At 40.6% G+C, this 24137-nt stretch overlaps 1 protein-coding gene across 10 annotated transcripts in view; it reads right to left on the bottom strand.

The window, feature by feature from the left end:
- Positions 1-24137, bottom strand: part of LOC103135907 (disabled homolog 2-interacting protein) — a 189150-nt gene that overhangs the window by 24686 nt on the left and 140327 nt on the right. For all 10 annotated transcript variants that reach the window (XM_007548914.2, XM_016669891.1, XM_016669892.1 and 7 more), the window contains 3 exons: positions 19047-19200; positions 15836-15934; positions 12429-12983 (listed from right to left, as the gene is read on the bottom strand). In XM_007548914.2, coding sequence (XP_007548976.1) covers positions 12429-12983; positions 15836-15934; positions 19047-19200 — 808 coding nt within the window. The remainder of the gene's footprint in view (positions 1-12428; positions 12984-15835; positions 15935-19046; positions 19201-24137) is intronic.

Raw genomic sequence — 24137 nt, 5'->3', positions numbered from 1 at the left:
CAATAAAACTACTTCACAAAATACATAAAAGAAAATGTTATCAGACAGTTGAAAGACGATTTTTCTGTGAGGCAAACTGCTTCCGAGCAAAAACTCAGCAATCAGGGAGCGAGCTGCCGCACAACAGAGCGACGGCAAGCTTTATTTTTAGCAGCAGTTGAAAAGACGAGGAACAAGCGACCAGGTGGAGGGAGGGGAAAAAAGGAGACGACTGATGAGAGAAATGACATCAGACTGTTGAAGGCTGAAACACTGATGACACAGCGTACGCGTCTGTTGCCTTGGGAGTATAGGCCTTGTTAGCAAACAACACATTCCTCAACCAAAAGCAGACATCACAGTGGCCATGAAGTCTTCCCCCGCTTAAAACTTTCCCTCAACTTCCTTGTTCATATGGAGGATTCGAGGAGCTTCTGGCAATGTTTGAACTGCTGTTCCTGCAGTGGCAAATTACTTGGCAGGATGCTTTAATGACCCCTTCACCTCCTCTCACTATACTCAGCAGGATCTTTCTTTTTTGTCTTCCATACTACAGAAAATCGCTTTGATATCGATGTTGTTGCTTATTCCACTGATGCTGTCCAGCTGGTAATCCTTCTTCTTAATGCAGGGTACATCCATGTTGTAGGTGGATAAGAACCTGTTTTGATGTTTCTTGTCAGTGATGATGTCGACATGTCCGTGCTTGCCAGCTTTGCAATTGGACATCTGTACAATTTTCAGGGAACATCAGTTTACGTCACGTGACTCTGAAGGCGGCACAGGCACAAACAAAAAGAAAAAAAAAAGATCTGGGAAGATGGTGGACACCAATTGATGGACAGTGCTACTTAGATTCCCTCAATTTTTACATTAATAACGCAGTGGAAGTCAGACAGTAGAGTTTTTAACCATTTTTTACAAACAAAACTCGCAAAAGAGGGATTCATTGACGTTGACAGCGAAAGATGAAATCCAAAGCAAGCAACAACCAAAAGAGACCCACATCGAATCCAGTGGCTTTGTGGATATGTGCAATTTCAACAAAATTAAGATTGAAGCAAAAGGACAGCTTTTGCTTAGAAAAGCCATAAGATGTCTAGTTTGCCTTTTGCCACAAGGGGATGCTCTTCTTTAGTATGGATAGGGAAACTGATCAGAGTTAATGGGAAGATGGGTGAAGATAAATGCAAAGCTATGAGACTATTCAGAGGTTCATCTTTCACCTATTAGAATAGGATAATAAAAGTTCAGATGAAAATCCAGATGAAAATCTGTCAACTGAGACATTTTCCATAGACTAGAGAAGACAATTCAAAGACGTTTGGCTGTAATTGCAATTAAAGTAGCAAAGTAGTGAATAAAGGGGGGTTCTATTCAAACTTTGCAAATTTCATTTTTAAAAAAGTAAAAATAAACATGTATTTTAATCTCAACTTGGCACTACTGATCAGAAATCAACAAAATGCAATGAAGTTTGTGGCGCTAAGAAGAAGAGAATGTGGAAATATTTAGTGATTATGTGGAATCTAAATACAGAATCTTCTTTGCTACAAGATTTGGTTACATTCTGATGCATCACTCAGAGACCTGCAATGATCAAGCCACTTTTATTTATCTTTCCTGGAAAAAAAAAAGTTGTCTAACTTGATAAAGATCTCAAAACCAGTGGGTAAAGGGGGGAAAAAAAAAGTCAGATCTGAAAAGATGGAAATAGAGCCATCTGGGGATGAGTCATCCCTTGTTTAGATCCCTTTAACAAATTTCTGGGTGTACTCTCATGTAAGTCCCCTGGCAGCTTGTTAAACTTGGGAGTCGCTGTAGCAGGGAGGGAGAAAAGAGACAAGCGACAGATGTAGGCAGAGAATTAGCGAAGAAGAGGAAGACGGAGGGACTGGTTTTTTAAAGAACGCAGAGGGAGGCGGCGAGCGCCTCGCAGAGAGGTTTGCATACACTTGCTGCGGAGGTCTGTTAGCTGAATAATCAAAGATGCACCGTGGGGAGCCAATCATCTGCTGATGTGCTGAGACGAGAGCCTTTCGGTTATGCATCCGTCGGCCTCACAAAAAACACAAGCGTGTAAGAATCTGTGTACATACACAGAAATGAACCGAGGGAAAATCAAATACTGTGAATATCAATACGTTAAAGCAGATGTGACATGATGAATAAGAATCAAATGTTTACACTGTAATGAAAATTATTTATTTATTTATTTATTTTTTATCATCAGTGTATGTTTGTAATAATCAACACTATGCGGTTGTATTTACCCCATTTATTCCGATGCCACTAAATAACATCCAGTCCTACATGTTGCCTTTGGAAGCAAGTTATAAAGTTAGGGAAAAATAAGTTGTGTACTTGTGCCAGTAACAGCTATATCCATCTTCTCAGTTCCACAATTTGCTATAATCAATTATAGTGATTACAGTAAATGTTTGCAGTCAATTTTCTTAAAGGGAATTGAAGTAAAGGAGGATAAAACAACACATTTCCACTTATCAAAGCTCTAATTGCTCTGTATAATCTTTCTTCTACTTTTCAAACATGTTAAGATTATTGTGGTACAAAAAATATGTCTTTTGCATTCCTTGTTCGCATGTGCTATTTTATACTGCTGTCATGTTAAAAACAAAATAAAATCTATAAAATTACATGCTACTTTCTATGTCTATCACAATAAATTTGAACAAAACAGAGACATTTCCGGCTACAGCACACCTTGACAAAACGCTTTTGTTTTGGGGAAATTATTTGACCAGGGTGAGAAATTAAAGCTGCATGCTTTAGCTTGAAAAATGGGACAAAGAGTTTAGAGACAACTAAATGTTCTTTGCACAAAAAAAATATGTAACTATTTTCTTCCTCAGGCTCCGTGACTGCTACTTTAAATTAAACCATTCGTTTCTTCTCCCACCGGTAACGGACCGGCTCCGTGCCGCCTACTTCAGTCAAGTGGATCAGGTCATGTACAAGACCCGAGCGATGCAATGAATTATTTAAAGCAGACAGAGAAATCTGCAGATGCTAAAAAAAATAAATAAAATACAGCAGCATAAAAAGGCAATAATTACCCTAAGTGAGTCCACTTATTTCTCCACTTTTAAACATCATAATCAAGAAGTTAATTTTAACAGTTTTATATAATGGGCTCTGAATGGGAAGCAACAAATGCAATGTGTAGTGACAGGTCGTGTGTGCTGCACATGTAGCAATGGCCGTGTTTCCATTAACATTTTTTAAAATTTTTGCTATATGTTAGAAGAGGTTGATGGAAATGACAAAATTAATATGAACTTCCTCAAGTTTGATAAAAAAAAAAACAACAACATAATTTTACGCTCGCTTGAGGTGGTTCCTAGTTATTCTAAAGCAAAGTTAATGCGCTAAAGGGGAGATGGAAAAACATTTGCCGAATAAGTTCTGATATAACAAACATTTTACTGTTTATGAAAGCCGTGCAAAACCTCGACATCTGAGAAAATTACACTTTGTGTTGCCTCGTTGACTCTCTCACCATCAGTTAGTGCAAGGACGTTGTTTTTTTTGCTATATTTTAATAGTTCCCTCAAAATCTGCACGAGAATCGTATAAAAATAGCTAATGTTGGACTAGCTGAGCGAAACACTTCGTAAACTGGCCTGAAATCCAGCACAGCCGAGTAACTTGTGACTATTTTTCAAAGCAGTCTGCAATATCTCATCTCTTTGGAAGAGGCGGTTTTCACTGCCTTGTTTCATTGTGAATTATAATCGAAACATCTGCTGTATGCAAACATGCCTTTTCTCTGTTCCTAACATTTGCAAATGTTACCGTCTCAGAGCACAGATGTACAGATAGGGCACGCATTGATATTAGTGATAGGCAAACTATTAGCACAGATCACACGGATACCTGTGCTTGTGTAGGGAGGTGTCACAATCAGAGTAGAAGACAAATTCAGCTTTTATCTAGTTAATTTGGATTTTGATCAATAGAAAAATTCCACTGGAAACAAAAAAAAGCACAAATTGGGAGAGATGAACATCATGCTAACTTAGTGCTGTTGAAAATGTAAGAGGTGGGGTGGGAGGAGGGGAGCTCTGGTGTAAATTTTGCCACTCGAGCCTTCATACCTACTGCAAGTGCTTGCTGGAGTCAGCGGATGGCTGTCAGCTGTGTGAAATCACATTACGACGACGAAGGTTCACACTCCAATCCACTAGTCGTTTTAAAAGTGTATTTCAAACTTCTCTACTCATCTGCAGAAGAGATGTTTTGTGATAGCTTTGTCGCCAAAATTCTAAAAAAGTTGAATTTGTTCACACTAAACTGAAATACCTGAAGAGACTGAACTTGAATGTGACAAGTTTTAATCTGAAACGTTCCTAATTGGATGCATTTATTCCCATGAAGAACCACATTTTAGCAAGTATAAAATGGCGCTTGTTAAATAATTCCATAGAGACGATCGACATCAGTGGTTTTGGTGATGAGAGGATTTCATAAAGCGACGCCTGTCAACAGATTCTCCTACCTGAGATGTGGAACTTTGTAGCTACTGTAGCGCCACCGTGGGGCATCTTGCCCGTCTCTATACTTAATGCTCTCCAGGTCTACAGTTGAGTCCTTCTCTTTCCATTTTCAGATGATGGATCAGCCAGTGGAACATCATACCTGACCTCTCCGATGGTCTTCGTGATGCTGTGCGTTGATGATGTTCTCCACCGTATTTATGCTGTGATTAAATTAAACATGAGTGGACATTATTTACTAGTCTGGTGAGTCCTGCAGGCGGTGTGTTCAACTCGATTTTAAGGTCGCTGTATGCAAATGCACAACCCACTATTTTTACAATTTTAATCGAATATTTTTTTCACATATATGCCCTACAAAAAAAAAACATCTGAATTCAAAAAGCCCTCTTCATTTAACTGGATTTGATGCGACGGCTTTTTATGACGACAGAGATGCTTCTGCGATAAATCGCAGCTCTTCACACTCTTTATTTTTTGGTTTTTAATCCTTACGCCTCCTTGTTATGGATTTAAATGAAAGTAAAGTTTGCGATCACCTCCTCCACATTAGGACGCATAAAAAGGCCACAAACTAGCCGCATAAGATTTGGTTTAATTAGCTTTACCATACAGAAGCACAAGGATCCTAAAAGCCAAAGCAATTACATTTTAAGCAGAGACTGGAGCGGCGCCCTGTTCCCTCGTGTCATCCTTTAGTGTTTCTTCTAAAGCACTCACTCAGTCTTGCAGACTGAGACCCCCCTCCCCGCCTCCTTCCCTCTGCTTCAGTGCTAATAAGGAGAAATAGAACACTCTCTAAAATGCTGCCACATCCCATCAACCAAACCATGCCTCAAAAATCCCAACACAGAGTGCAGTGGAAGAAGGAGCGACGTGAATTTAAGGGCGAGAGATGGGTCAGCAGAGCAGCGAGGCTCGTCTGGGCTAATAAAGAGCGGGGAGCGGAGTCTGTAGAAATCTCTGTTCTGCTGTCTTCCCAAGCAAATGATGCGGCGACAAGTTCTGAAAGTGAATGCGGCCGTCGCGGTGTTGGGACACGCGCGTTTTCATATTTGTCCGACGCGGCGACGTGCGGACAAAGAGAAACGAAAACAAAAGTACCGTTTCAGCACCAGTTTGACAGCTTCTGTTTAAAAGCCTGGTGGGTTTCTATGGCAATAAAGAGCAATAGCGCTAAAAACTGAACGTGAATAAAAAAATAAAGGTTAGTTTGAAAGCGGAGGATGCTGCCTGACAGATCAATTCACCCCACTTCAGGGTGTGAAATCCAAATGCTCTGATCAGGCACGTGTGAAACGATCGACATGATGCAACAGCTAAAGGATTGTGATCTTGTGTAATCTGGGCTGTTCAAACCAGCTCAGAACACTCTATCCGGAAACGCTGCTATTGGCACGACATCCATCAGCGCATTAATTGAGACTTTTACGTGGGATTAAATTAATTAATTTCATGAGTGATTAATTTAGGCTGTGGAAAGGCTGAGATTTATGAGAAGAAAAAAAACCCCAGCAAAAGCTGTTGAGACAAGAAAAAAGCGCCAAGAAACTGAGAATTGACCCAAATTGGTAGATTTTCAGCCTTTTCAGCTCTCACCATTGACTGGACAGGTGGATACTTAAAAATCCAACTTTTTTTTTTCCAAGTCGATGAATATATCCCACGTAAGGGTGCTGACAACAGCACAACTCGGTGTTGATGCTGCTACTGTGTGACTCGACAGAATCTGAACAGACAAAATGACCAGGTATTAACATTTTTGATGAGCTTAGACAAAGATGTATATAATATTTTATCATATTTATCATCTACAATATGTAGAAAATAGATGTAAAAACATCTGGGGACCAGCTGTTGGAGTCATGCTAACCATGCTAACTCTGCTAGCGATGCTAAAGACACCTTAAAATAGAAACAAACATTTGTAAAATCTGATTTTATAGGAACTGCTCTCGCATATAACCACCATTAATTTAAGTAACTTGGTTGCTCTTGTAAGGAAGACTAGAAACATTGTTAAGGTCATCCTTATTTATCCTTGTATGATCATTCTTAAAGAGCAAGCAGAACAGACTAAAAATAAGCATGGGTAACTTTACAGGAACTGGACGAATGTAGGCATTTAGTAATAATCATAACCATGAAAAATTAAGATCAAGCATTAGATACCAAATAGGCTGGGTTATATTTCCAAAAGCAAAAACTGAGTAAAGATTTAAGGGTAAATGAAAAAATAAATAAATAAATAAATAAAAAATGGAGCCATGACAGTCCGTCCGTCCTTCACTCTCCTCATCTTGCTATAACTTTCCCCCACATCCTCACCACCCCCTGGGTCTCTCCACCTGGGGGATCTGTGATAGCCTGCAGCATTTCCTGTGAGGGTCACATTGGGTTGACGACAAGGACTGAGGGCCTGATGGAAATGAAGGCACCTCCTGTCGAAGGCGCCGAGCTTCGCCGTTGGCCAAAGAAATGGGAAACAGATGATCATTATGAAAAGCAAGTCTGACTGCAGGGGGCCTTACAGTGAGTGTCATCACCTCAGAAATATCAGCCTCGCCGGCTGGTTTGGCATGGATTTTATCCTAAAGTGTGTCAAGGTCCTTCAGTGATATCTTTAGGACGTTTCTTCTTCATCGTGATTGGCCAAGCATTACTGTAACCGCTTTAGCTGGGTGAGAGATTTCTAGATTTTTTTCAGAGACAGTTTTAAACCTCATGTGTCAAACTCAAGGCCCCCGGGGGCCAAATCTGGACCACCATAGCTAATTCATGTCACCCTTTAAACTCCAGGGGGACTGGGGGATGCATTAAAAAGAAGCTTCTAAAAACATTTGTGTGCTTAAATATTACTTTACCAAACAAATCAGAGAGGTTTTAATCTGCGTACTGCCAAATTACATCAATGTGAAAAGTTGTTCGATATTATCTATTTCATGAAGTCCTCACTGGAGGAAGAAACAGCAATTTATTCATACTTTAACAGTTTGTTAATGGCCTGTTAATACGTTCTGCCACTGCCGACCTTTGGGGACATTCATGGTCTCTATGTGGCCCAAAATGAAAATGAGTTTGACACTACTGTCCCAAAGGGTCTTCAGTGCAGACATTATGCAATAAGGCGGCTTAGATTTTCAACTGAAGATGTGCCAATGGACAAGATGTGCTGAAATGCAAGCTCTATTGTGTGCAATGAGCACTTGAAACTTACCGACACATTTTCAGGTGATCAGTCTATGCTGTAGCTTTAACCTATTCAGCAAAAATAAATTGTAATTTCATCAAATATGTATTAACTTAAGCAGCAGTAGGAACAATTTTAGAATTTCTGATTTCTATAGCAATAAATAGATTTTATGAGACGTATATATTTATGTTTTTGTTTGTTTTCATGATTTGTGAAACATTCCCATTTTCGCCAGAGGTCATCGCGTCTTAGCGATCCCCTACGCGTCTGTTGGTAACCGTGGATCTAATTGTTGCCTGAGAAAACGCGTTCCTCCTGCAAGGTGACCGTAAAATCGCTTCATATGCATTCCCACGCCTCCTCCATCACTCTGCGCTGTCAGGTAGCGGTCAATAAAAAAAAATAAAATAAAAAAATAAATCATGCGGTAGTTATTGAACAGTTTAGGAATATGATATGCTCTCTCTCTCTCTTTTTGTTTTTCCCTCCTTCGTGAACGTAGCTCACCGAGACGCGAGTAGACCCTCTCCCTAATAAAAAGGCATCCAAACATGAGAAACACATCTAAGATATGGAATCTATTATTTTTTTTTTTTTTAATAAGAATTATGGCTGTGCTGCAGGCTGATACCAGTTTACAGTAAGGGGTGAAAAGCGTACAGATTCATGTAGTTCCCCTCTGTTAACCAGGACTGACGGTTTACCTTGAGGAGCAGTGAAATAGCGTAATATCCTGAGTATATCCCTCCCATGGACATTTATCACCAGAATAAATCCTTCCCATTGTCGCTTCCCAGAGTCTGTGCAGCCGAGAGAAGCGGCAGCAAAATTAGAACGTAATCTATCTGAGGGCAGAGGCGTCGAGACGACTAGATCAATAACCCGAAGAATTCGAGCTGGTAGTGGATGTTTTCAGATAAAATGGAGAGCAAACTTCTCCAGGCAATTCCAATACAGACGTTGGGCTTCTAATAGCGCCGTCTGAGGTTTGAGGATGTAAAGATATTTCACCGAGTTCGGAGACTCGGAGCGCAGAGTTCTAGGTCTCTCTGTCTCAAAAACTTAAATAAAACAGGCTGGAACACGTTCCGCCGTAAACATCTTGAACAACATCAGACTTTGAGACTTCTCGGGGTTTATTCTTGTGTGTGAGCGGAGTTGGCACGGGCTGCCACAGATGCAGGGTGTGTCTCTGCTTACCGCTGCGCCCAGACATCAATACGGGCACCAGTAATGACATCTCCCCAGAGACAGAGAGAGGGAGAGAGGGAGAGAGAGAGAGAGCCAGGCTCGGGACGCGGCGAAGCATGAAAGGAGAGATGATCGAAGAAAAGGACGGAGAAAGTGGACAGACGACGAGCGAGTGTTCAACCGAGCGGGGCTGTAATTACACGCCGATGAGTGATAAAAAATGACAAAACAGAGAACAGGAATCTAACCCGGTTGCTAACCGTTGATTGCTCCGAGCAGAATGTTGCATCGCTAAACAGCAGGCTGCAACAGATGAGATACGGCGCCTTGCAGGAGCATTGGTGGTGCCAAAACTTTGTATTTTTACAACAGAAAATTGTGCCAAAAAAAAAGCACTAAAAACATGAACACAAAATAGTGCCTACTTTTGAAGCAGAATCTATTTATTATTATTTTTTTTTTACGATTCTACATGCGAATAGGGTCCGATTACGTGTAAATAACATAAACACAAATAGAGATCAGTGAACAAAAAGCATCATCGTAAAGGAAACACACCAGACTGACAGTCTCAGACTTACCCATACATAATACAGGGCAGAGTTATTCAAAATGTCTGCTGAACATTTGCAGAAACAGACAGGAAGTACCTCTACTACAGGATTTTGTCATGGCTCACCTTCAAACAGCTTGATTTCTAAATATAACTCTTGCTATAGTTGGTGCAACATGAAGCGACGCTTCAACATTAGAGTACTAAAAGCAAACCATCCAAAACTGGCTGCAAGATCTAGAAAAATGAGCAGCGTCCGAGCTGCTGCGGAAGATATCCATTTTAGGCTTGAAATATTTTCGGATATTGGGTTTGTTGGTTCTGCTTTGTGCTGCTTGGCACAGCATGACTTACTGCTATGAAAAAAAAAAAAAAGCACCACATACTTTCAAGTATAAAGAAAGCTGTAATAATTACCAGTCAACATTTTCCCTTTGCATGACAGTCCAAAAGCTTTCCACTGCCTGCTAGTTTCTCTAACGAGCCTGCAGAAGCGAGCAGGGGAAACGCAGCCGGTTCAACTCGCTCCTGATGGGATTTTTGCAACGCCTGTAAACTTCTTCTTGGTGCCAGAGGAAGAGTTTTACTGAAATCCAGAAATGACAGATGACCACAAGGTGAACAAGATGTAACAGGCCTGAAAGACCTTAAAAGAGCTTTAGTGAGAGGGACAGGATTAACTGATTGGTAATTAAAGATGTAGCTCTCGCCTCTCAGGGGATCAGCAGAGGCCTGGTCCTCCAATCAATCAGCGGATATTAGAGACCAGCCTAAACCAACGGGCTGGTGCTGCTGTGTGGACAGACATTCCTTCTTAAATGCCAATCATTCATCAATCTGCCAGGCTGCGATAAAACTCCAAGAAGTTGTGGTGAAAATTAAGCCGAGGCACAAACTGCAGCCGTAAAGCATGGAGGATGAGGAGCAAAGTTCAAGCTAAAGAGACAAACGTTGCCCAAAGTACCACTGTCACTTTCTGTTTGTTAATAAATCAAAGCCGTAAGTCTTTTTAGGGGTAGTTCAGGAGTTTCAAAAGTGTGGTTGCCTAACCAAAATTCAAAAAATAATGCTGATTATTGTTGTTCAAGCTTTGTTAGCATCTGCGGACTCCCGGATTGGATTCTGGTTTTGATTTGAACTGGGCCATCGTGTTTAGATTCAGGTGTTTGACACATACACTCTCAGTCGGGCTGCAGATGCCAATAAATACATCTGGTATTACCATGTACTTTCCAATGATGACTATTGTTAATATGCATATGTTTGTTGTGATTTCTCAGTTTTGTTTTTTTTCTCTTTCTGCAGGTTTAAAGGCAAACTTTTTTTTCCGCCTCTAAACCCGCAGAAAGAAACAAAACAAAACCGCAAAACTACAACAGCAGCATATTAACAACAGTTATTATTGGAAATACACGGTACATATAATAATACAAGTGAGTGTGACAGCGTATCTGAATGATGAAGAAGATGCAGTGCTTTCAGACCTCAAATAATGCAAAGGAAACAAGTCCATATTCTTTTAGAAACAACAATAGAAAGAGTTCAAAAATCAACATTTGGTTGAATCACCATGAGGTACAGTGGTCTCTTAAGTTTTTCCAGAGCTGTATGTGTGTAAGTATATCATGGCGAAAGCCATAATGCTTCACTTGGGAAGGTAAATCTGCTCGGGCCTCAACTGAACAGAAAACAATTCTGTCTGAGTACCACACTACTGGACAAGATATGCTTAAAACAAAACAAAACAAAAACAAACAACAACAAAAAAAAAGGATTACAATCAGGTCATCCTAAGACATAAACACGCTATTCAATTGTAGATCTGGCGTTATGTTTAGCATAACTATCTACTCGCAATCACTCTTCATTCAGGTCTAACATCAACCACCCCTACAGCTAAATGCCACTGATATCATGTTTCACTTTAGGGTGTTTTTGTTCAGGGTAGTGTCTAGTGTTGGTTTCCTGCCAAAAGCAGTGCTTCATAAGTAGGCCAGACACTTTTTTTTTGGTCTCATCTGACCAGAGAGAATTGTTCCACATGTCTGCCCTGCACTCTTCGTGACCTTTGGGGAATAAAGGGAGCTCTTAACTTTTAAAAACCTTGGTGTTGCTTGTTACCAGCAACTGGCTGCTAAGTGACAGAGTGCAAAAATCAATAAAATATGTGTAGCTTCTGAAGTTGTGTTTTTCATAAGCTTCGTATGCCACATTTAATAAGATGTTCCATTTCACACTAAGCGCCTCAGCTGGAAAAACACTGGATATAGATGATCAACAAACTCTGTCTGCATTGTAAATAATTGTAGATTTGTATGCACGTAACTGAAACAAACATGTTTTAAAAAAAGTACATTTTCCAAGCTAATTTAAAACTTCTGGGATTCGAGCTGTTTCTTGGTTGGCTTTGTAAAAAGGAAGCAATTTTTTTCCCTTCAGAGACAGATAAGAGGACATACTTTTTTTTCCCCTCAAACCTTTCAACAGTGTTGCTCAGTAAAGTACAATGATTCCTTTATTTGGGTAGACGGATAAAGGGTTATTTGAGTCCAACGGTCTGCTGTCATGGGAGACTTAGCCGCAGCTGTAGTGAACTAATCTGCAGCCGGCGGTGAATATTTCTGCGCTTCGGTATGCCGCGAGGCACCGCGGGAGATGCATGTAAGGGATTAGCTCGAGTTCTGACTGTAATTCAGGCGGCAATGTCGAGAAGAAATCACTTGTGTGTCTGCCATTGGCACTAACGGCTGTGTTTAAAGAGGTGGGTTGGGGTCAGGAGTTCACCGGATTAGCAGGCAGCAGAGGAATTGTTAACCTCTCTGAGCTTTTGTAATGTAAAGTCAGAGGCTCACAGCGAAATAATGGGCAGACGTCGTCGTCCTCCACTCCCCCTTGTTTTTTTTGTTTTTTTTTCATCTGCGCCGTTCCTGCGGAGAACAGGAACACGGACTGAATGGAAACCGACAGAACGGAGGGCGAGGAGCGGATCACTAACCTTCGCCTTGCCGGTGCTCTGAAGGATGTGCACCAGCGCGCACGCCACCTCCTCCTTGTTCTTGACGCTGATGGCCGGCTCCAGCACCGAGCACAGCATCATGTAGTTGTTGGTGGTGTACTCCGCAAACTCCTTGTACATCTCCATCGGAAGGATGTTCATGCTCTGATAGCGGGCCTTGATCCGGATCATGGGGCCCGACGTCTTGCCCTTGGGCGGGGTGGGCGTGCTGACCGGGTACCACTTCTCCACAAACTGCCGCCCGGTGACGGCCAGGACGGGGATGCTGACGAGGCCGATGTAGTTGTTTTTATCCTTCTTCTTCTTCTTGTCCGTGTCCTTGTAGAGGTGCGCCGTGATGCTCCGGACGCCGGGCAGGTTGCTGAACTCGAAGTGCTCCCCCCAGAACAGGTTGTCGGTCTTGAGCTTGCAGGTGGTGCGAGCGTACAGCGAGTCATCGAGGAAGAGCTCGCAGAAGTATTTCTTTTTGGCCGGCAGGTCCTTGGCCTCGATGATCCACAGCCTCAGCATATTTTCCACCCGCCGACTGTTGTCCTGTAGAGGGAGGATAACAGGAACAGAGTTAACCTTGAGAACGTGTGGGAGGGAACTAGAATACAGCTGCAGAAATACCTCGAATTCACCGATGTTCCCAGGCGGCGAACATACTCAGTACAATACAACATCTCGGATTAAGCTGTATTTCTATTTTAAATGACTAAAAACAACTCAAAAGGTGGTCCAAGAGTTTTTCTAGAGCTCTGGATATTATTTTATTACTTATTCCTGCTTTAATCTTTTCTACCACATTTTCTTGCACCTCGGTGCTCTGCTGATTTTGTCTTCAGTATCTTCTCTGTTGTAATTTGACAAACCTCTGAGGCCTTCATAGAGCAGATTCATTTATGCTAAAGTGAATGTAGCTCAGGTGATCTCTGAAGTAGTCAGGCAGCTGATTACACTGAGTCTTATAGAGGGGATTCTACGGACATAGAGGGGATTTTATTTTTGACAGTTTTTGATTTTTATTAGTAGAAATAAAAGGACAACTTTGCATCACTTTCATCTACTCTAAAATGATGGACCGCTACACAAAATTCTTTAGCGCTGTGGCTAACGCACCTCTTTTCTAAAGACTGTATGGTAGGGAAGTGGTTTCTGCATAAAGAGGGAGCTAAAAGACGGAGCGCTAAAATGTTTATCAGTGCAGTCAGGTTTTTTTTATTTTTTTTTTAACATGAGATTTGCTCCTAACTGAGATAAATGACCTTGAAGCAGCAGCAGCTGTGATAAGAGCTTATTAAATCAGAGAGAAACTGAGCTGCAGCGATTCCTTTCTTACCCACTTCAGCGCTTAATACAAAAGATCGTCCTTAAGAGAATGAAAGGAGAGCTGCTGTCCCATGATGCCTTGCAGCATTAACATTCACAGCAAAACACACTGTTCAACAGGTGAAGGCTTTTTTTTTCCTGTGTTGCAAAGATAGTTATTATTTTCATGCAGGCATATTTATCAGGACTGTTGTTGATGAATGCTAGGTGGAGAAGATGGTAAATGTTTGTTTTTTTTCCCCCCCTGATGTCATGGTTTTGCAATTTGTGACTAATCCTGCACTTCCTATTATCACTGACTAACGCAGAGAGAATTTATAGGTTACAGTGTCTAAGATGTCTGGTTGTTGACCTCTTTCAGGTAAGGTACTCTTTTCTACACATTTTCTAGATAAAACTAATCATATTTAGAGCTTTCTCTCTAAAAGCAGAACTACACCCTCCATGTCACCACTTTAAAGTCATGACTTTTCATCTCCACTAAAAAAAGAAACCTAAATGTTTAAAAAAAACTACACCCTCCATGTCACCACTTTAAAGTCATGACTTTTCATCTCCACTAAAAAAAGAAACCTAAATGTTTAAAAAAAAAACAAAAAACAAAAAAAACATTCACAGGTTCCTCTTTGTGTCTCGACTTGATTCAGTCATTTTTCCTCTGAAAACATTGAGCAATTTTTTTTTTTTTTTTAACCGAATACCTTCTTGTTGCTTTGTGGGTCAATCCACCCTCAATCCCGGAGACAATCACTCCTACACACTGGGATTGAAAAAGCAATCACTTCCCAACTACATTCATCCTTCCAAAGCGAACTAAAGAGCTTCATGTGCTGAGTCACTCAGCCCGTACAAAGGTCCTACTATCTGGTTGCTTTCCCATCTGCCAGCCGAAGATCTACAGTATTTGGCTGTGCTGTGTCAGAATCTGAATTGAATTAGACTCTTTATACGAATCTCAGTATGAAGTGCTGTGCAAAAATATTTCTTCCTCTTGAACCTTTCCGGTTTTTTGTCATGTTACAGACTCAAGGTCACAGGTGGTTTATTTTGATTTTACTGGATTACATCTGCAGCTTTTTTTAGGCATGTATCCATCGGTTTTAGCACATCTTAAGACAGCAATGTATGCACTCCAGGTAAAGATGTGCAAAAGACCTCAAAATATGTTCAACATATTGAAAGTTCAACTTCTAGTTGGAATACATTTATTCAGGAGGGGGAACGTATATCCATAATTTTTAATTTTCCTTGCACGCTAATTGGTACCCCGAGTAATCTCTGTAAAAATTACTTTAACTGAGTAATTTCTTTGAATTATTTGTTTAACTTTCTTCACTTTATAGTTGATTATATATGATCAGACATGAAGACCGAAAACACACTCACCTTGCTGGATTACAACTTATATTTATGGCTTTCCACGTCACACGGTAATCATCATGGGAAGGGAAGTAAAAAATAAAAAATCTCCAAAGTTCAAAATTAGGGAGCTACAGCAAAAACAATGACATCCTGACGTCAACGGACGTTTTTTTTATATGACTCGTGATATGACAGCATGTCATATCACGAGTTTAGCTAGCACCTATCTAGCTAGCTAATTGCTAGCTAGAGCTTAGCTAGCACCTATGTCGGAGGAGCAAATATCTCATGTGCAAATATCTTAGCACATGCTTGCTAAGATAACCTTTGACAGAGGTTTGTCAAAGGTTTGTGAGCATATTCAAAATATATAATATATAGTATATATAATATTTCGAATCGGGCCATCTTCTTGCCTTGACATGCGTGCCATCTAAATCTGCGACGCACAACAGAGGAAAGCACTTTAAGTGTTTTTTTTCCCCATCCCACCAGAGAATCCTAAACCCTTAAGTTGTAGTCTGTACGAAGAGCTAACCTTGCTGGGAAGACTGGATATTGTTGTTAGTAATTTAATTACTACAGTGTTGACACTTTAATGTGTCTTTATCTGTGTTGCAGAGCGAGGTTTCGTAATTGGGACACTCAAGCTCGTTTATGCTGATTGCCCAACGGTTCCCCGGTCCTCTTGCGCGTCGCGTGCATTTACATACCTTGTTCGGCTGCACGGCTCTCCTCAGATTCTCCATCCATTTGTCTCTCTCGGCCGCCGAACGGCAGGAAAAACATTTGCTTCCTGTGGAGGTGGTGACCTACCGCAGAGGCAGAAAGACAGGAGAAAAACAAATGCTTCGATGATCGAGCCTCACGCAAGAAAGGAGACGGAAAGCTTTTCACGGTGAACCCAGTTAAAATGCATCACATTAGCAGCCAGAGAGAAATAACCTTGTGAAAAATAAACAGAAGCGGATGACAGGAAACAGAAAATGACTGTTGGGAAATGACTTGTCTTTTGCGCTAATTTCACGATGGATAGAAACAGCCTCAGTGAAGTCAGCTTCACTGCTCGCGTGCTTACATGGTGTGTTTTCTGCTATATACACAAATCTCTCTATATATAATCATATTTTCAAAAGATTTTTTAAAAAATGTTAAGGAATCTGAATGTACATACAACAAGGAGATGGTGAGGACCGGTGGGCAGTTTCCAATCAGACCACAAAGAATGACTAATCAGACAAGAACAGGCTGTCCAAAGGTCACAGCTTCCTTGACCTTTTCTTTCTTTTACCGTTCAGGAAATAATCAGACATATAGAAGCAAGTAGCTACTTGCTTCTATATGTCTGATTATTTATGCAAATTGGGGAAGCTCTTTTTGCTTGATAGCAGCCCGATGCAATGGTGCTTAGCGTTTTTAGCCATACTCAAGAAATCTGAAATATTCAGCAGTTTCTCTTTTCAAAGATGTCTTTGTTGGAAAATGTAATTTTCCGGTGATTGGGGATAATATATTCTGTGATCTCGAAAAAATTACTTCACTAATGGAACCATTACAAATAAATCAGATTTAGTATCTAAAACAAGACAAGGAGTTTAAGACGTTTTCTGTTTCTCAGGTTGTCTCTTTTCAACTGGAAAATTATCCTAAGCATACGGAAACATCATCACATGAATAGATTTTTCAAAAATGTTCAATGAAAGATCTTGGTAAAGAATACAGATGTATTTTATTGCCTTTTTAACATTTCTATTTATTGATTGTCTTTTGTCATTTTCTTTACTAGTGCAGAACTCTTCGTTTTTTTCTCTTGACATATGCTATGTAATTACTTTAATCACTTTTCAACCAAAAATATCAAACCTTACTTAAAGCTGTTTCATTGTTTTACTTTTAATTTTTTAATTTTTGGAAATATTTGGTCAAAAAAAAAAAAAGTTCAGCTTAAACACTGACCATGAAAACAAATTCTAGTCTGAGCTTGTTGATGTGCAGAAGTCAGAACAGTAAATGAGATACCAAAACAAAACAAAACATAAAACAATCAGAATTTCGAGTGACCCAGGCATCAAAGGAAAACTCATCAACACAACAATTTGAAACAGCAGCAGTGGCAGCAGCAAGGTCAGCTGTAAACACAGCACTTAAAGTACATATTATGAGCCTGTAACAATGTTTAGATGAATGTGTTAGTGATTAACATACACAGAGTTTACTCCCCCCAACTCCCTCGTATCTCTGCTGGGTATCAAATCTGGCTCATTAGCAGCTAGCATATACAGAGGGGTTTGGAGCTCCACTGCTGCCTGCTGAGCCTGTAAACAACACTGATGAGGCCGTTGAGTCATCATGAGTAAAGTTCCAGGCAATGAAACCAAAACAAAGCGGGGAGAGACCCTAAATCAGCTTGGTAACAATTTTCTGAATGCTAGTCATTGTGGCAACCCTTTTCTCGATGCAGGGAAGATTTCTAAACATTTCTTAAAACCAAAATGCATATAGTATCTACAAGTTAATGATTCTGGAAAGAGGAAAGTATAGTATACTGATTTCTTCTAAAACCTTCATGGGTGTATGAACAACAAAAAATAAAAAATAAAAATAGAGGTAGTGATAGGGCGCTTAGTGGAAGTATCCCAAAGGGACTATTTCAGGAGGCTAGAGGCTGTAGCAGGGGGGTGGGAAAAAATGTAAGTGCCAATCATTTCTGTGTTTGATCACAAGGATAAAACACAACGCTCCTTTGCTGGGCTTTGGCTTACAATCAATCAACCCCAAATCTGTAATTTATCGAAATACTAATCTCTTGTTTCACTAGCAAAAGACAAGAGTCTTGAAAACTTTCTATGGCCTTGTAGTGTGTGACTGGCGGTCGTTTTCAAAGTGCCGGAGTTTCAGGGAGAAAAGGCTCTAAAGACACGGCTGCAGTTGAACAGCGAAGGATTTCATTTCAAACTTCAGCTCGCATCACAACAAACGAATCACGACTGATTCCTGTTGACACTGTTTCCAGATCGTGCTGGTATCAATATATTTCTGTATTCGATCAGTCCCAATGTTAAGACCTTTGATTAGAAATCAACTCCAAACACACCAGAGGACTCTGTAAACTATAATCTCAAAGTTTTTCACTCGTAACAGGTTGTCTAGTTAAATGCACCTTGATTGATAGATTAAGGTAAGTTCTACTGTCATTATTTCAGTGTGGATTTATTTACTGGTTATTAATCAAATGGTGACTTTGTTGGATAGGATGCTTTCTATTGGTCTAGAACTGAGCAGTCATTAGCTTGACTTTTCAGCTTGATGAAAAACACATTCAGCTATCTAAGTATTTTCATTATTAAAGTATCTAAATCATGCTGGATTAGTTAATTTAATCATTTGGTTATACTTTTGAGGATTTTAGAAATAAAGTATGAGGAAGCACGACAAATTTGTATTATTTGCTGCTGTTTCAACTGTTAATTTCCTCCTCAGTATGGAGTCAACTCCTGCTAATGACCTTATTATTTGACTCAGGTATGATGAAGCAGAAACGGATCTAAAAGTCTCAGAACGTTAGCCCTCGACAGCTGGAGCTGGAGACCCCTGGCACTTACAGTAGCTCCATATTGACTAGCTGATCTCTTACACAGGTGTCTCAGTGACAAGAAAAGCTCCACAAACTGCACTTGATCAAAAAGAGAATGGAAATTTGAATAAAATAAGAACACTCGGTTTAAACCTTTGCTTAAAACCATTGCCGGTTTAATTCTCACACCTACTTTACATATCTCGCCTGCAGGGCTGTNATAAAATAAGAACACTCGGTTTAAACCTTTGCTTAAAACCATTGCCGGTTTAATTCTCACACCTACTTTACATATCTCGCCTGCAGGGAGGTGCAGAGAAAAAAAAAAAAAAAAAAGAGCGCCGCCTCACCTCGAAGCAGTAGTCCTGGCCGAGGATGCTGCTGTGCACAGGTTTGATGATGACCTCGTCCTCCATGCTCAAGTCCAGGGCTTCCACGGCGCTACTGGGGCTGAGCAGTGATTCATGGGAGCGAGACTCCTTCAGTCTTGGCATCAAATGCGATCTACAGGAGGAGGAGAGGAGAGGGACGGTGAGAACTGAGTCACTGTGCAGACTGTGAGCAGAGGAAGTACAGGAGAGGGAACATATGCAGCTAGCATTCATGGTGAGTGTGAAGACGGAGTGTGAGGACAACAGCGGCAGGCCACTTGCCTCGAAGCTGACGAGCTCACAGCGTGCTGGGGCTCGCCACTTATTGTATAGAGGAACATGTTGACATACTCCCTCAAAAGAGTGGATGCAGACGGAGGCTTTGAAACATCTAATTTTCAATCTTAGGCACTGATGCGTAAGTTCAATAGCTGAAGAGCCAACCCAGGCTATGGATCCACAAATACGAAGCAAATTACAGAATCAATGTCCAAAAACCCAGACTGTACCGTTGATGATAAACTATTAGCTGCATAACACTATAATCTTTACTTCTTGGGTAAAATACAACCCATCATTTACCACAAACTACTAAATTTACCAAAGTTTTCTGTTTATTTTATCCAACTTTGATTGAATTTGTATTTTTCTTTTTGTGCCTAGTCTAAAAAAAATGTGCTATGGTTCAAATCCCTCCATGATGTTAGGTTGGAATTTCTTCTTGTAGATTAAAGTGGAAAACATGGGAGAAAATGTAGAAAAATAAAATGCTGGGAATATCCAATAAAGCAATAATGCTTGTGGAAAAAAACTAATACCTAACTTTATCTGAGATACCATTTTTTATAGGAATGCCAAATTCTGTTTTGACGAAGTTACATTACAAACAAACAAACTAAAAAAAAACAAAAAAAAAAAAACACCCTTTGAAATATGAAACAGAAATGCTGGAGAGGAGCAACAGACTCTCATTTGCCTAATCTACCCCGAGGCCAAGTGGAAACAACACACCCAGGGTTAATGTCATCTCAAAGGCTAAAATGAGTCCCAAAGATGAAATGGAGCATTGTTTTAAACAACCCTTTGAGTCTTTCAGTTCGTCTTTAGAGGACTAGCGGATGTCTGTCTATAAAGGACATTTTGCAAGATTTAACTGACCACACATCTTGAAAAGTATCGCAGTTCTGTCTAAAACACTTAAGGAAAATGTTCACAAATTACTGTTGTAGTCTGTATTGATTGAAGTGGAGGAACTTTTTATCTCCACAACAACCACGCTGTAATTTAAACTCGAGCTTCTCAGAGTTTCGAACTGTGAAGGTTGAATTTCCTTTCGAATTTTCCTCCAACTGCCTACTGAAAGCAATATTACTCTAAAGCAGGCGTCCTCTAATCTGTATCTCGATGGACTGTGTCCTGCAGCTTTTAGATGTGTCCCTGGTCCAACATACCTGAATCAAATGGCAGAATTAGCCCCTCAGTACAAAATCATGTTCTCCAAAATGTGTGTTGTAGCCGAGATACATCCTACAGGTCTGTAGTTGAAGACCGTTGGCCTAAAGGGTTTGTTTCATAATAAGTATTTATCAGAAGCCTGAAGGGGTTTCCTTCTTGGTAATAGTGCATTGCTAGGCCAGGTTTGCTAGGTCTTCCTGAGGGTATTTCACATCGGCTAAGGATTTGTAGGGCCTTTACCTTAACTGACCTTTCTTAATTACTCTACAAACTGAGAAAATGCACTTCTGTTACCTTCTGAGGATCAGTTATGTTAACTTTGTTAAGGGTTTTGTTTTGTTTTTTTTTCTCCAAAGATTGCAATTGGTATCACCTGGCCTCCCCGACTGATTACAGCAAACAACCCCGATCTGTATAGGGCTAATTGAGTTCAATGACCTTGGAAAAACCAATTTTAGAGCTGAAGTTTCTTTCTGGAAGGGTACGTCTTCTGCTACTCTGTCCACATAGGATTGTAAATATATAAAAAGAAACACCAGATCAATCTTGTTCCAAGTGTCAGGAAAAAAAAAAGAAAAGTTAATTACATCTGCTTCTAGTCGGGTTTCTGATTTTTATTTATCACAGTCGCAGAAATTACGAGCTGAGGTGCCAACGTCTCCGCGAGTTACTGCGAATGTTTTCTCCATCGAACTGTGATAAGGACCCCGACATGCATCTTCGAGTGCTTCAATCCCCTGACAAATGCAACCACAGGGCTCAATTCTTTCCCTGTTTATTTTTGCCAAAGAAGATTACCAAACAAAGTAAAGAGCTCTTGACTGTTTGCGGCGTTTGATGCCGTCCTAGTTTCCTTGTGTTCGTGGAGCTGAAGCAGGGGAATATTGCGTCCTCATGCTTCGCATCCAACACTGATTGCGTGTTTTATGCCAGCACTCACTATTTATATCAAACAGACTTTTCTACATTTTGTCACCTTACAAACACAAACTTCTAAGCATTTGTAGGCATTTTATGAGCTCGACCAACACAAAGCATTGAGGAAGTGAAAGGAAGATGATACATGGATGATAAGTGGATGAATGTAGTCAGCCCCCGTGAGTCATACTTTCTAGGACTGTCTCTTGCTGTAATTATAGCTGCGTATCTTTTGGGGATACGTCTCTAACACCTTATAACTTAGCTAATTATTCAATATAGGATAGCTCAAGGTCATTCAGTTTGGAGGGAACCTCTCTGACACGTGGATTTGCTTTGATCCGTGGTGGTATACTGCGGATCTGCGGTTCAGTGTCGACGTCTTCCTCGAAGGAACCATTGCCCCAGTTTCATGTCTTTTGCAGCAGCTACAATATTTTACTTACTTACTTTTTGTTAAATTGACAAAATGTGGAAAAGCTTAAGTGCAATAACTGCTTTTGCAACAAACCGTTTACTCATGTCCCCCTATTAGCCGCTGACGTCACTCATGTCTCGGTGAGTCTCATGCCGATACGAGGATCACATGTTTATTATTCTAGAGGGGGAAGTAAGCGGCAACAGGCCTGCTGCATGACTCTACAGGGACACTGAAATAAAGACAGAGGGGTCAGCTCTGAGAGTAATGAGTGAGAACAATCATTTAGCAGGTCCCTCTAAGAACAGATTACATGGTAAGCCAGTGTATCTGCGTGAGCCTGCATGTGTGATGCATGTCTTTTCTGAGGATTTTCGAAAGGCACATTCCGGGAAAAACGTAGTGGATGTACTGGCAGATTAGCTCTTTTCTATATTTCAGCAGCTCTGCTGTAAAATCCTAGGTCGCATGTGAAAGCGGACAATGACTCTAACTTCTAATCTCTTGGTCACACACGTGTACACGCAGACTCAAACAGGAAAATACCATCGAGCAGATGGGGGGGAAAAAAACAAAAGAAAAGAAAACAAAACAAAAAAATCGCAGTCATATCCTGACAATTCCCCTGCAGGGAAAGTGTGTTTGCACCTTCCTCTACTTTATGATTGGCTGCTTGGGTGCTGGGCAGAACTGCGCAGAGAGCCTGTCAACCATGTAGGAAAAGGAAGGAAAGGATATGTGCAACTGTATTAAAGAGCTGGAAAGGAAAGGCGCTTAGTTGTGTGGCACGGTTCATTTTGGAGGCGACTCGGAAGTTGAAGGAGCAGACGTAAATAAAGCCGCATTTATAAGGAATGATGGGAAAAATATGCACCTCATAAAAAAAAAAGAAACAGCAAAATGCTAATTTTAAGCAAGTTGTTTATATCATACAAATGATGTGGACAGTCTTTATGGGGCAGTTTTTCCTCATGTTTTTTTAAGGATGTGTTTTAAAGCAACCAGTGAAGACAGAAGTACAGCAATCTACTTCAGATAAGAGAAAAAAATAAATTTTTCGCAGTACACTTAATACTAGGGTTAGGGTTAGAGTTAATACTAGGCTCATTAATAAATACATTTTCTTTGTTGACAAAATTCGGGTCTGTGTATATCACTACATTTCGGTTTATGCATGCCAAGTGCTTACATCTAAGCTCATAATTTTAGGATTTAGAAACAATAACTTCTTTACTTTCAGGGTGTCAGAGAAAATTCTGATCCCACTCATTGACATCATGGATACTCTGACTCAGAGTCTGTAAGGGACCGAGGTCACAAAGTGACCGAAAGCTATCCGTCATCATCAGAACACTTATAGTAAGAGATCTTGCAACATTTCACAGTCTGGGCTAGTAGACACAATTTAGACGTTGAGCAACGTGACCCAAGAATGACATCTTAATATTTGCTGAACCAGATTCTGCACAGCTGCTCTAGCAGGTCAGTCAACAAAATCTGAACCGATTTTGCTTGAAACCAGGTAACTTCAACTCCATCAGGCTGTCAACTGGTTTTTTTTATCAACAGTGTCGAATACAGCAGTGAATATTTGAAAAAACCAAAACAGATCAAGATGTAGGTAAATTAAAACTTATTTCAATGCAGTCTCTAAGTGCTTAAAGACTGCATTGAATATGACATCGAACCGAACAGTCGAGACCGCATATTTATAAAATCACAGCTTAAGGCTGAGGCTGCAGTTTGAACTATGTGACTGACAAGAAGCAGCTGCAAACATGGCAGAACAGTTTAATTAGCAAGCACTCACATTTCAAACATTCAGGCATCTTTTTGTGGCCTGATATTAATAGCAATCACAGCAAATAAAGGAACGCATCCTCAAAAAGGAACATTATTCCGTCTTACATCTGGATACGCTTCGTCTCGTTGCGGATCGCATTCTAAGGACATTAGTGTCATTGAAAGTGGTGGGAGGCTGTGAGCGTGTGAATGGATGAATAATAAGGCTGCCCATCATCTGTACGGCGTCGTATTAAACGGGCGCCGCAAAGTGTAATTTGCCGCTTATTATTCAAATGCGAGTTCCTCGGAAATGGCAACGAGAGACGTGTGAATCCTGCTCCTTTCAAGCTGCATCGCTTCATCTGACGCGCCGTCCGAGCCGACCCACCACCCCCCCCCGAAAGTGACAGGCGGCGGCGAGAGCAAGGGCTTGCTGACTTCATCCCCTCGTTCCTCTGCCGTTTTCCCTCCCTAACATCATCCATCCTCGTCAC

This window comes from Poecilia formosa, unplaced genomic scaffold (assembly GCF_000485575.1).
Source record: "Poecilia formosa unplaced genomic scaffold, Poecilia_formosa-5.1.2 Scaffold28, whole genome shotgun sequence".
Classification (NCBI taxonomy): Eukaryota; Metazoa; Chordata; class Actinopteri; order Cyprinodontiformes; family Poeciliidae; genus Poecilia; species Poecilia formosa.
This window is presented reverse-complemented; position numbering and strand designations above follow the sequence as displayed.